This window comes from Eremomyces bilateralis, assembly GCF_010015585.1.
Source record: "Eremomyces bilateralis CBS 781.70 unplaced genomic scaffold P152scaffold_6, whole genome shotgun sequence".
Classification (NCBI taxonomy): domain Eukaryota; kingdom Fungi; phylum Ascomycota; class Dothideomycetes; order Eremomycetales; family Eremomycetaceae; genus Eremomyces; species Eremomyces bilateralis.
In genome coordinates, this window is record NW_022985072.1 from 595,389 (window position 1) to 606,366 (window position 10,978).

The 10,978-nt window shown below is 56.1% G+C and overlaps 5 protein-coding genes across 5 annotated transcripts; 2 read left to right on the forward strand and 3 right to left on the reverse strand.

The window, feature by feature from the left end:
* Nucleotides 1-1,473: 1,473 nt before the first annotated feature.
* On the reverse strand, nucleotides 1,474-3,177 carry P152DRAFT_414147 (DNA-directed RNA polymerases I and III subunit RPAC1). Its single transcript, XM_033677016.1, has 4 exons — nucleotides 3,047-3,177; nucleotides 2,897-3,001; nucleotides 2,465-2,846; nucleotides 1,474-2,415 (listed from the first exon to the last, which is right to left on the reverse strand). Exons 1-4 carry the CDS (start codon nucleotides 3,083-3,085, stop codon nucleotides 1,832-1,834), a joined length of 1,110 nt encoding a protein of 369 aa, XP_033535403.1. The 5' UTR covers nucleotides 3,086-3,177; the 3' UTR covers nucleotides 1,474-1,831.
* A 135-nt stretch (nucleotides 3,178-3,312) lies between these two features.
* P152DRAFT_291813 (NADH-ubiquinone oxidoreductase 49 kDa subunit) lies at nucleotides 3,313-5,148 on the forward strand. Its single transcript, XM_033675022.1, has 2 exons — nucleotides 3,313-4,094; nucleotides 4,145-5,148. The coding sequence occupies exons 1-2, from the start codon at nucleotides 3,438-3,440 to the stop codon at nucleotides 5,051-5,053; spliced, it is 1,566 nt and encodes a 521-aa protein (XP_033535404.1). The 5' UTR covers nucleotides 3,313-3,437; the 3' UTR covers nucleotides 5,054-5,148.
* P152DRAFT_506614 (IlvA, threonine dehydratase) lies at nucleotides 4,780-6,397 on the reverse strand. Its single transcript, XM_033682486.1, has 2 exons — nucleotides 5,987-6,397; nucleotides 4,780-5,871 (listed from the first exon to the last, which is right to left on the reverse strand). Exons 1-2 carry the CDS (start codon nucleotides 6,303-6,305, stop codon nucleotides 5,063-5,065), a joined length of 1,128 nt encoding a protein of 375 aa, XP_033535405.1. The 5' UTR covers nucleotides 6,306-6,397; the 3' UTR covers nucleotides 4,780-5,062.
* A 138-nt stretch (nucleotides 6,398-6,535) lies between these two features.
* On the forward strand, nucleotides 6,536-9,348 carry P152DRAFT_513156 (DEAD-domain-containing protein). The gene is made up of 2 exons (XM_033682789.1): nucleotides 6,536-7,077; nucleotides 7,131-9,348. Exons 1-2 carry the CDS (start codon nucleotides 6,719-6,721, stop codon nucleotides 8,992-8,994), a joined length of 2,223 nt encoding a protein of 740 aa, XP_033535406.1. The 5' UTR covers nucleotides 6,536-6,718; the 3' UTR covers nucleotides 8,995-9,348.
* Nucleotides 9,349-9,598: 250 nt separating this feature from the next.
* On the reverse strand, nucleotides 9,599-10,416 carry P152DRAFT_513157 (putative glutathione S-transferase; the record flags this gene model as incomplete). The annotated part of the gene is made up of 1 exon (XM_033682790.1): nucleotides 9,599-10,416. One exon carries the CDS (start codon nucleotides 10,414-10,416, stop codon nucleotides 9,703-9,705), a length of 714 nt encoding a protein of 237 aa, XP_033535407.1. The 3' UTR covers nucleotides 9,599-9,702.
* Nucleotides 10,417-10,978: the final 562 nt, after the last annotated feature.

Consider the following 10,978-nt stretch of genomic DNA (forward strand, 5'->3'; position numbering starts at 1 on the left):
CTAATGAAGCACGCACACCACTAGGACAGTTCTTACCGTATATTAACAGCAGTGTGCCGGTTCGCGTGACTAGATTTCCGTCTGTTAATTAGTATTCCATAAGCTACGAAGAAAGTCCGGTATTACTAATCAATTCTTTTATTTCCTGTACAATATGAGCGGAAACATGGTAAGAACACAAGCACAAATGATAGCGTCGGTGGTAGCATGGGGCATCCAAGCAGGAACCCGCTTTTAACTGTGGCGGCAATAAGGTGAGCAGAGGGTAGTAGTGTGCTTGTGGCTCCCACTGGACGATCTCATGCACCTACGGAATACATCGTACCGAAATTCGCAAGTCGGCATCATGTTTCGAATGAAAGTCATCTAACATTCGCATGTAGTAGCGTTGAATTGTTTCCCGAAACCATCTCCTCGCGTGGGCCGTGGAAAGGATCTTAGGGGCTTTGGCAAGCCCCCTATTCCGATCCAGGGAGTGGAGAGTAGATCAGCACTGTGAGTTACTTTACAATGCATCCTGAATTACACCGAGTTAACCGCTTCGCAGTGGGAAGAGAAAGGCATCCCTTGGTGAACCATCGCGGTCCTCGAAGAGACAGTGTCCGAATTCCAATGAGATCCTGGTGCCCTGGGTGGCTCGACCACCACTGGACGACTGCGTCTGGAAAACAGACATGAATCAACTATGTCCCGGGAGCTTCCTTGGTCGGAAGTGTGCGCGAACAGTTGTTTCTATAGTATTCACCTTTATCCTCGATACGCGAACCCAGATGTAAGTCGCTTCTACTATCCGCAGTCAGTTCATGAGTAATGTGGAATCCCTTTAGAATTTCGACTGCGATCTTCGATCGTGGCCCCATGTGGATACCTTCCGCGACGGTCCTGGCTGTCGACTAGGGACCTGGCGTTACTCGTTGATCCATCAGTGTTTCGTATGCAAAAGCTTGAAACCTACGGGCAAGATCGAGTGTCCTGAAATGGGGGTTTGCCCGAAATCTCACCGCCGCCAGGAGCTCATGAACACCATGTGGGACCGGTTCTCAGCTCATGTTGCGATGAATAATGAACGTTAGATGGCCTGTCAGTTCGAGGCAAATGCTAGTCAAGGGACGACGGAGGATCTCAATCCAGCCGATCGAGCCAAACGCGCAGCACGACGACGATGACTGGGAGATGTTGTCGAGAACCTGTTGTGGAGGGCGAGAGTCGGTCCATGGGTTGTTGGTAGTTCTTGTTGGAGAGATTCTGCGGACTCATGTCGTCGAACTATGGCAGTTCTATTCTGGTGCGGTTGATAGCGTGGATGGATACATGTCCTGATACTATGCCCGCATCGGGGACATTCGACAGTTGTCCTTGCGGTCATCTGCCGTCCATGAAGAGGAAGGAGAGAAGAAAGGCGAAAGGAGCGGGTTGTTCTGGCTACGATGGGCAATGGATGTAGTAATCACACGTTTCGAATCAAGTTCGCTCAACTCGCAAGCCAATATGCACGGTTGGATGTGATCTATCTCTATTGATCTCCCTAATTGTACAATGCCCGGGGCGATCTATGCTCAGGCGTTCCTGAATTGTGCATCTCTATTCGCAATCCCCGCCCGGACTGCCGATCCAAAAACGGTCGTTTCTTCGTCCGATCCCTCCCCAAGCGCCGATGCCTACCGATAATAGACCGCTGCAACCAGCGGAGTGATTTCCCCCATCCTGACACCCTCCCTAGCCATCGCAGGATAGGGTTCTTCCACGCGACGCCATAGCCCGGTCGGCGCCGGTGCCATCATGCGGCTTCCGATGTTCTTCATGGTGTGACAAGCCCAGTGTCCATCACCGTTCATCCCAGGTTATCGTTATTCAACGCCCGCTTCACCTTCCGGCACTTCACTTTTAGCAACCGCACGCTCTCCAAAAACAGTTCATCGCTCTCCAACTGCCCCGTGCTCTCGACGTGGTAGATGAAGTGATCCTGGATCCGCCCCAACTTCACCTTATCCTTGAACTCGTCGTGCCGCAAGCACTCCCGACTAACCGTATCCTTCATCGGGTCCGCCACAATCGCCTTGAACTCCCCCTCGTGGCCCTCGTAGCCACTCCCCTCTCGGCTGGCCTCCTCGGCGGAGACGCGGTCGAGGGCGATAACGCCGCGGGGGAAGCAGCGGGCGAATTTCTTGGCGTCGGCAGCGAGGATGGGGCGGAGGATGCGGATGTGCGGGAGGAGGCGGTAGGAGGCGGTGGCAACGGGTGAGAATTTGGCGTGGTCAGCGCCGATGCCTTTGATGCAGCGGAGCTCCATGTCGATTTCTTGGCCGGGGCGGAGTTTCGCTATCAGGATGTCGGGGTTAGCGGAGACGACGGGCACGCCGTTGAAGCGCTGCTCTTGTTGGCCGATGGGTTCGAAGGTGAGGTGGTGGGCGTAGACTGGCGTCATGGATTAGCGTAGTTCGACATAGAGTAACATGCTTCATACCATTGGAGTCGATGTAGAGCTTCTTTGGGTCCGTCTCTCCCCGTGCTGCCAGATCTTTCCCGTTTGGTTGCCATTTGCACCGCACCTGGAGCTTGAGGACCACCGTATTATAGTCGTTCTCTTCACTGAACCCCTTTCTAAACCAATGTAGCCAACGCAGTCCCTCTGTGGAGCCTTTGAGAGGGATCAGCCCCAGACGATGCGCCAGGACCTCGTCCTGGATGATGGAGGTGTTGTTGAAGATGTAGACATTTTCGATGGCAAGGGACGGAACCTCTGCGATGAGAATCCGGCGGAATGCGTTGGCGATGGAGGCGTCGACTCCAATGAGGGAGAAGGAGGAGTCGTACGGCTGGTTGGTGTGGAACTTGACTTTCAAATTCTGGAAAGAATCAGCCCTGTGTCTGGAAATGGCACACAATTGGTACATACCTGATTAAACTCCTCCAGGTTCCAGGAATTGTCCTCTCCATAGTAGTGGCCGGGGAAGTCGGTGGAGGTGATATTGCTAACAGTCTCCGCGTTGACATTGACGATCTGTGGCAGTTAGACATTGTATATCCAATAGGGCGTAGTACCAACCTTTCTCTCTAGAATCTCTTCCTCATTTGCCTTCACCATGGTGCCTTCCGTAGTATCTTCCGTGAGATCTTCCGTGGGATCTTTGGTGGGATTAGCAGGGCGAAACCATTGCCAGTTGGAGGGGATAATTTTCGTGAAGAACGACATTGTCAATGCGGAAGGAACGATCGGAGCAGTCCACCGAGAATGGTTTAACCGAAGAATAACCGTTGCTGGAGCCTCTCCGCCTATGACAACCTCAACTTTGGAAATCCATGAGAAGGAACAAACAGCAGACAAGGCCAACTGTGCGGCATTGAATCTCGCCCGTCGCGTGCAACACATTTCGATTCACCTTCGGGCTCCCTCCTACGGACAGTCATCCATAGACAACTGACTGTCCCTGCCCACCATGTCCGCTTCCGTCACCCGTGCTGCCCGGCACACCGCGAAGCAGCTCAGCTTGCGACCAAAGCGAGCCCAATGCCACTCCATCCTCCGAAATCAATTGCGAAGCATATCCCACACCTCAAGAAAGCAAGCCGAGCTATATGGCCCGACTCGCTTGATCGCCACCGATGAACGCTTTGTCCCACCTGCCAACGACGCCGAGGGACCTCTACAGGGCGCTGCCGATCCTGCTGAACAGCTGGAGGGACGAAAAGTCCGCCATTACACCGTCAACTTTGGGCCACAGCATCCGGCCGCGCACGGCGTGTTGCGGTTGATTTTGGAGCTGAATGGCGAGGAGATCGTGCGGGCGGATCCGCATGTCGGGCTGCTCCATCGCGGCACCGAGAAGCTGATCGAGTATCGGACGTATCTGCAGGCGTTGCCGTATTTCGATCGGCTGGACTACGTCTCGATGATGACGAACGAGCAGTGCTACTCGCTTGCCGTGGAGAAGCTGCTGAACGTCGAGATTCCGGACCGGGCGAAATGGATCCGAACGTTGTTTGGGGAGATTACTCGCATTCTGAACCATCTCATGTCGGTCCTGTCCCACGCAATGGACGTTGGCGCGTTGACTCCTTTCCTGTGGGGCTTCGAGGAACGAGAGAAGCTTATGGTACGCACACGGGGGATCTAGGTCAACGATCAACTGCTAACCGCATCCAGGAATTCTACGAGCGTGTGTCCGGAGCTCGACTACACGCTGCCTACGTCCGACCAGGTGGCGTCAGCCAGGACATCCCGATCGGCCTCCTGGATGATATCTACCAATGGGCCACCCAATTCGGCGACCGTATCGACGAAACCGAAGAGCTCCTGACCGATAACCGGATCTGGATCGGCCGCCTCAAAGGCATCGGCGTAGTCACCGCTGCCGAAGCCCTGAACTACTCGTTCACCGGCCCTATGCTCCGCGGCTCGGGTGTGCCGTGGGACATCCGCAAGTCGCAGCCCTACGACGCCTACGACCAGGTGGAGTTCGACGTGCCCGTCGGCGTCAATGGCGACTGCTACGACCGCTATCTCGTCCGTATGGAGGAGTTCCGCCAGTCGCTGCGCATCATCCATCAATGCTTGAACAAGATGCCGCCCGGCCCGGTCAAGGTCGAGGACTACAAGATTTCGCCACCCCCGCGCGCGGCTATGAAGGAGAATATGGAGGCGCTGATTCATCACTTTTTGCTGTTCAGCAAGGGCTACGCGGTGCCGCCGGGTGAGACGTATAGTGCCATTGAGGCACCGAAGGGGGAGATGGGAGTCTATCTGATCAGTGATGGAACTGAGAGGCCGTATCGATGCCACATCCGCGCACCCGGGTTCGCTCATTTGGGGTGCCTGGATCAGTTGTCAAGAGGGCATCTTCTGGCTGACGTGGTGGCGGTCATTGGCACGTCGGATCTGGTACGTGTCCGTCCTCAATATTCAAGTGTTTTACTAACGTTGTCTAGGTGTTCGGTGAGATTGATCGATGAAAAGGTGGTAGAGGACTTGATTCCGTGGCTTTGTAAATACACTTGCGACATTGGCGTCTGCCGGATGGTGACCTGTATAACTATTCGACGGGTCGCCAAATAGCGAACATCTTCAACGTTCATCCTCGTTCTCTTCCTTCGCGAACAGTTTCCCGATCGCTTCAACCGTGGTATTCCCACCACTAAAGACCACACAGATATTCCACCCCTGCTCCCCCCCCTCCTGCTCCACCCGTCGCCGGAAGTCCTCGTTGAACAGCACCACCGCAAGCGGCACCGCCGACGACGGCTCAATGACCACCTTCATCCGCTCCAGTACCAACCTCATCGCCGCCAGGATCTGCCCCTCCGTCACCGCAAACACCCCCCCAACCTTCTCCCTGTCGCTAATCACACTCCACGGATACACCCCCACTGGTGTCCGCAACCCATCCGCAATCGTAAGCGTTTTGACTTCCGTAACCCGCTCCGGCGGGTCAGCAGCGAGTCCTCTCCTCCCATCATCTCCCCCCTGAAACGACGGCTCGGCTCCAAACACGCGGATCCCCGTCCCAGATAACGCGGTTGCAATCCCCGACAGCATCCCCCCGCCCCCCAGCGGCGCAACCACCGCGTCCAACTTCCCCCCGCTCCCCGCGTCCAACATCAAACCCACCTGCTCCTCCACCTCCAGAGCCAGCGTCCCCTGCCCAAGGATAATATACGGATGATCATACGGCGGGACCATTGTCGCTCCCGTCCTTGCCATCACCTCCGCCGCGACGGCTTCCCGCTCGGGGGCCGTGGAGCCGCTGAAGACGATCTCGGCGCCGTGGCTGCGGGTGGCAGCGATCTTGTTGGGCATGCTGATGCGCGGCATGACGATGTAGGCGGGGGCACCGCGGCGCTTGGCGGCGAGAGCGAGGGCGGCGGCGTGGTTTCCTGAGGGGAGGTGAGATTTGGGAATATGGCGTGGACAGACAATTGGGTAGAGGGGTTCAAATATAGGAGAGAAGCATAGGCAGAAGCTGGGGAATTGAATCGATTAGTAAAATACCTGAACTATGCGTGACCACCCCCTTCGCCAACTCCTCATCTCCCAGCCGCTGCAAGAAACTCGTCGCCCCACGCAGCTTAAAGGCGCCGATCGTCTGTAGATTTTCGCACTTAAAAAACAGATTAATTTTTGGACGAGCCGGATCTCTCCCTATCCATTCCGTTCTCGCCAACGCCTCCGCAGACTGCGGGGTGGAGGCGAGGGCGGAGAGGGTGGTGCATGTCAGGATGGGGGTGCGCTTGATGAAGTCGCGGATGAGGAGGTGGGTTTTTTGGGCTTCGGAGCGGATGAGGGGGGGGAGGGTGTCGACTTGCACCATCTTTATTATTTACATTCAAATTCGAAATCTATTGGGATCTATTCGTGTAGATAGGAATTGGATTTCGCGATGGCGACATTGACTGATCGTGGATGGAGGGACATTCAATTTGATAGTGAGGTGTCAAGGCTGCAAGACCCTGGATATTTCAGGCATCCAGTCTCATTTCTTAGCGTACCAAACCCCCCTGTAGAAAAAGTTGCCCCCAGCCGCGAAAACTCCAGTTGCGCTGTTAAACATCGATATCTGGAAACTTTCCATCACCAGACTTCCTACCATCTACTATTCACTCGAGTAGAATTCATTCACTCGATACCCAGTATTCTTTTCTCGACGTTCTTTCATTGATTATCGTCATCTAATTGCCTCTCGCTTGACCTTCCCTCCACCTCCTTTCCTCTCAGGTCGCCGATATGCATCGAGCATTATCGCGCTGCCAGAGTGCAGGAATTACCTCTGCACTCCTTCGCAATGTCCGAGTCGCGCGGATAGCCGGGCTCCAACGTGTTGCTGCGGCACCGTCCACTGCTTTCATCCCATCCGCATCACGATTCCTCCACATCCAACAGTCATTGAGACAGACCGCCGAGGCGACGAGGTCGCACGAACCATCGGTCGACTACCATGGACCGATCTCCCGCTTCGAAGAACTCGGGGAGCGGGGCATGGCGCATCCGGCCATCGTGCAGGCGTTGACCAAGCAGATGGGCTTGGAGAACATGACGGACGTGCAGGCGGCGACCGTGGGCAAAGCGTTGTCGGGCATTGATATGTACGAACTCCTTGCTGGCAGTACTCAAGTGGATATGAACTGACAATCAACAGGGCCGCGCAGGCGAGAACCGGAACGGGCAAGACCCTCGCGTTCCTCGTGCCCATCCTCCACCGCATCATCGAAGAGAACCCGGCGCTCGCAGCCCGGAGCTCGCACTCCCCGCTAGCCTCGATGGACGATTCACGCGCGCTGGTCATCTCTCCTACGCGGGAGTTGGCCGAGCAGATCGCGGCGGAGGCGAGGCGACTGACTGCTAACACGAACGTAATCGTGCAAGTCGCGGTCGGAGGTTCGAATAAACGAGCGGCGCTGCAGGAAATGCGACGAAGGGGTTGCCATATTCTAGTGGCTACGCCGGGGCGATTGACGGATCTGTTGAGCGACGAGTACTCGGGCGTGAAGCTCTCGAAGCTCAATACCCTCGTCCTTGATGAGGCCGATCGACTTCTGGATGATGGATTTTGGCCGGAGATCATGCGGATCGAGAGATTCCTTCCGCAACGCAAAGAGCGACCGCGTCAAACCCTGCTGTTCTCTGCCACGATGCCGAGAGAGGTCTTGCAACTCTCTCGACAGCTGCTGCAACCCAAGCACGAGTTCATCCAGACCGTCAACGAGGACGAAGCGCCGACCCACGAGCGTGTCCCGCAGAAACTGGTGCGCGTGGATGGATACCAGAATTTGATGCCCGCGCTCTACGAGCTGCTCCTGCAAGGAAATGAGGCCGCCAAGAACGGCGGACGCCCCTTGAAGGCCATCGTCTTCTTCAACACCACCGCGGAAGTCGAACTCGGCTTCAGCATTTTCCGCAACCTCCGCCCGAAGGACGGCCGGTCGCCGCTCGCGCCCGCCCGCCTCTTCGAAATCCACTCCAAGCTCTCTCAGTTCCAACGCACCGCCGCGTCCGAAGGTTTCCGAAAGGTGGAATCCGGCATCATGTTCTCCTCCGACGTGTCGGCCCGCGGCATGGACTTCCCGAACGTCACGCACGTCATCCAGGTGCGCTGCCCCCGATCGACCGATACCTACATCCACCGCGTTGGCCGTACCGGGCGCGCGGGGAGGGAGGGTGAGAGCTGGGTCATTACCCCGAAGACCGACACCGCCATTCGCGGCACCCTGAAGGGCCTTCCGGTCAAAGCCGATAACTCCCTCGGCACCGCCACCCTGGACATGAAGCAACCCGCCGAACTTCCCAAACTCCAAGCCATGATCCTCAACGAGATCGGCGAAGCCAGCCGCTTCGTCGGCATGACCCAGAAGTCCTCCGTCTACACCGTCCTCATGAACATCAGCCTCGACAATTCGCGCGATATGGAGGCCGGCGTCCAGGAGATCGTCGACCTGAGCAAATACGGCTGGGGCTTGCGATACCCCCCTGCGCTCTCCCGGTTCGTGCTCGGGAAGCTGCCGAGAGGAATCGACGTTTCCACCGTGTCTGGCCCGGCGACGCCAAGGGAGTCGGATGACCGCTCCTCGTTCCAAGACCGGCGCGGTGGGTCGCGCGGCGGGTTCGGGGGTCGCGACGGGGGCTCGCGCGGCGGGTTCCAGGACCGCAACAGCGGATCGCGCGGTGGGTTCAGAGATCGCGACGGCGGATCACGCGGCGGGTTCCAAGACCGCGGCAGCGGATCGCGCGGTGGGTTCAGAGATCGCGACGGCGGATCACGCGGCGGGTTCCAAGACCGCGGCAGCCGAGACTTCGGCAGTGCATATGGGTCGCGCTCCAACGATGCCAGTGGCGGCTTTTCCCGCGGGGGGGATGCCGGCGAGCGGGGCTCGTTCCCGCCGCGAAACAACGACCGGGGTGCGTACCCGCCACGAAGCGATCGACGATCGGATGGCGGACAGGGACGTGGTCGGGATGGCTCATCGGGCGGGTCGCGGAGGTATGAGAGCGGCGGATTGTTCTGAGCCGGGGTGAGGCTCGAAAATGCATGAAATCGTCTCTGGCCACCGATACCCGCTACGGCCGATTGTCATCTGTTCTGCATTTTGCTTCCATTCCTCGCTATAAGGCGCTTCTCCTCTCCAGTTTGGCGTTGTAAGGACGTGGGGCGATTGGGCTATTTGAGTATCTACAAAAGTCTCGGAGTCATGGGCATTTGGAGGTGCATACCACGGGTTGATTTGTGTGCTTGTGTAATATATATGTGTTAATAGATGGTTTGATAGGGGCCTTTTCGAACCGCGACGGACGGAATCTTTACTTCTTTCTTGTCATTAGCTCGGCCTATATATTTATAGCAAATCTGTTATTTCAATGCTTCCCTTTCCGCCTGCATACGTGATACCCCTGAGTCCAGTCATCCCGTATTGAACAGCTTTGATAGAAGGTTCTGTGGCCGAAGTACTCGTTAAATGCTCAGCAAATATGATAGACCAGCCAAATCACTTCGGAACCCTTGAACTTTCATTTCATCATTATTGCAGGTAACGATCCGGAGTGGAAGAATTGATAAGGTTAAGAGGCGTATACGCTGGAGGCCAAACTCTCCCATCTTTGCCAGGTATTACCTGTTGAAAAGATATAATTCCTTCACACCTTCTTCAGCATAGTAAGTCGAGATCCTCCTTTTCGCGAGACTAGTGTCCGTCAACAGCGATAGCAGACGAATCAACCTACTCGAACGTCACCAGATTATACGCCCCTCCCTTCTCCACCGCCCTCTTCCACGCCGGCCTCCCCACCACCCTCTGATACCACCCTTCCACCTTCGGATACCTCTCCCGATCATAATACCCCCTCGCCCTTGCCACATCCGCACCCCAAATCATATTAAAGTCCGCCAACCCGAACTGTTCCCCCGCGAACCACGGCCGCTCCTCCGACAACGTCGCCTCCATTAAATCATAAATTGGCACCAGATCTTTCTTCCAATGAGCCACCACCGGGCCCGCTACTGCTGCTACCGCGGGCGTCATTTCGAAGGCTAGAGTGAGCAACACCTTTATCGCGAGGGTGGCTTTGGCGAACTCGCGGAAAAAGAGGTCCTGGCGGTGGTCGGCGGCGTTCGTCGGATCGTACATCCCCTGGCCGTAGGTGTCGTGCAGCCATTCGAGGATGAGGCGGCTTTCAGCGAGGAGGGCGGGGTGGTGGGGGAGTTGGGGGAAGGGGGAAGGGGCGCCCGGTCCGTCGAGGGTGAGAACAGGGGATTTGCCGAGGGGGGAGACGGCGCGGAGGGCGGAGAGTTCGGTGGGGTTGTTGCGGTGGTAGATGTGGAGGTGGTAGTCGAGGCCGTGGGCTTCGTGGAGTTCTTCGAGCATGAAGAGAATGCGGTGGGATTGGGAGGAGGTGAGGTGGTGGAGGGTGGGGATGATGGTTTGGGGCGCCATGGTCTCTAATAGAAGCGGCTCTTGTTCCATTGCACCTCGAATAATGTTCTTGGGGGATTCAATCGGCCTTTATCACAACTCATCAGGTAGGATTCTCTGCACGAACATAATGATCAACGGACTAGGGGCCAAAATCTAACGCTGAACAGTCACACAGCTGCTTTGAAATCCAAATCACCCTGGTAGCTCCAACCTTTCATCAGAGATCCTTTACGTCCATACGGAAGTAGACACAGAGAGAACTTGAAAAAGGAAGTCTAGTCGATACGTTTGGGTGAGAAGGAATCTGATATGAATACTGTACCCGAGGGTCGACGAAAGAGCTGGTCCGGGGGATGGAAACAGACTCATGAAGTCGAAACTCTCAACCGTTATCTTCGTTAGTTCTTTTTACCTTAAGCTCCCTCTCTAGAGGCATAGGATTCTCTGCTTATGTAGGCTAGGAGAGGATATCAAGGTGAAGGACTAGTCGTTGCAATGGATGTGACTCACTTATGAGTCTGTCAACAGCGATGTGGCTGAGTCTGGGTGGGGAATGCCACACACCAGCCAACGATATCAA

What these genes read in the sequence shown, in the direction of transcription:
- P152DRAFT_414147 (XM_033677016.1), bottom strand. Translation starts at nt 3,085, where the DNA reads ATGGTGAAGGCAAATGAGGAAGAGATTCTAGAGAGAAAG. An exon ending in AAGAGATTCTAGAGAGAAAG is followed by an intron (nt 3,002 to 3,046) that starts GTTGGTACTACG and finishes TAACTGCCACAG; the next exon opens with ATCGTCAATGTCAACGCGGA. An exon ending in GCTCTACATCGACTCCAATG is followed by an intron (nt 2,416 to 2,464) that starts GTATGAAGCATG and finishes CCATGACGCCAG; the next exon opens with TCTACGCCCACCACCTCACC.
- P152DRAFT_291813 (XM_033675022.1), top strand. Translation starts at nt 3,438, where the DNA reads ATGTCCGCTTCCGTCACCCGTGCTGCCCGGCACACCGCGAAGCAGCTC. An exon ending in AGGAACGAGAGAAGCTTATG is followed by an intron (nt 4,095 to 4,144) that starts GTACGCACACGG and finishes AACCGCATCCAG; the next exon opens with GAATTCTACGAGCGTGTGTC.
- P152DRAFT_506614 (XM_033682486.1), bottom strand. Translation starts at nt 6,305, where the DNA reads ATGGTGCAAGTCGACACCCTCCCCCCCCTCATCCGCTCCGAAGCCCAA. An exon ending in GGTGGTCACGCATAGTTCAG is followed by an intron (nt 5,872 to 5,986) that starts GTATTTTACTAA and finishes ACCTCCCCTCAG; the next exon opens with GAAACCACGCCGCCGCCCTC.
- P152DRAFT_513156 (XM_033682789.1), top strand. Translation starts at nt 6,719, where the DNA reads ATGCATCGAGCATTATCGCGCTGCCAGAGTGCAGGAATTACCTCTGCA. An exon ending in GCGTTGTCGGGCATTGATAT is followed by an intron (nt 7,078 to 7,130) that starts GTACGAACTCCT and finishes GACAATCAACAG; the next exon opens with GGCCGCGCAGGCGAGAACCG.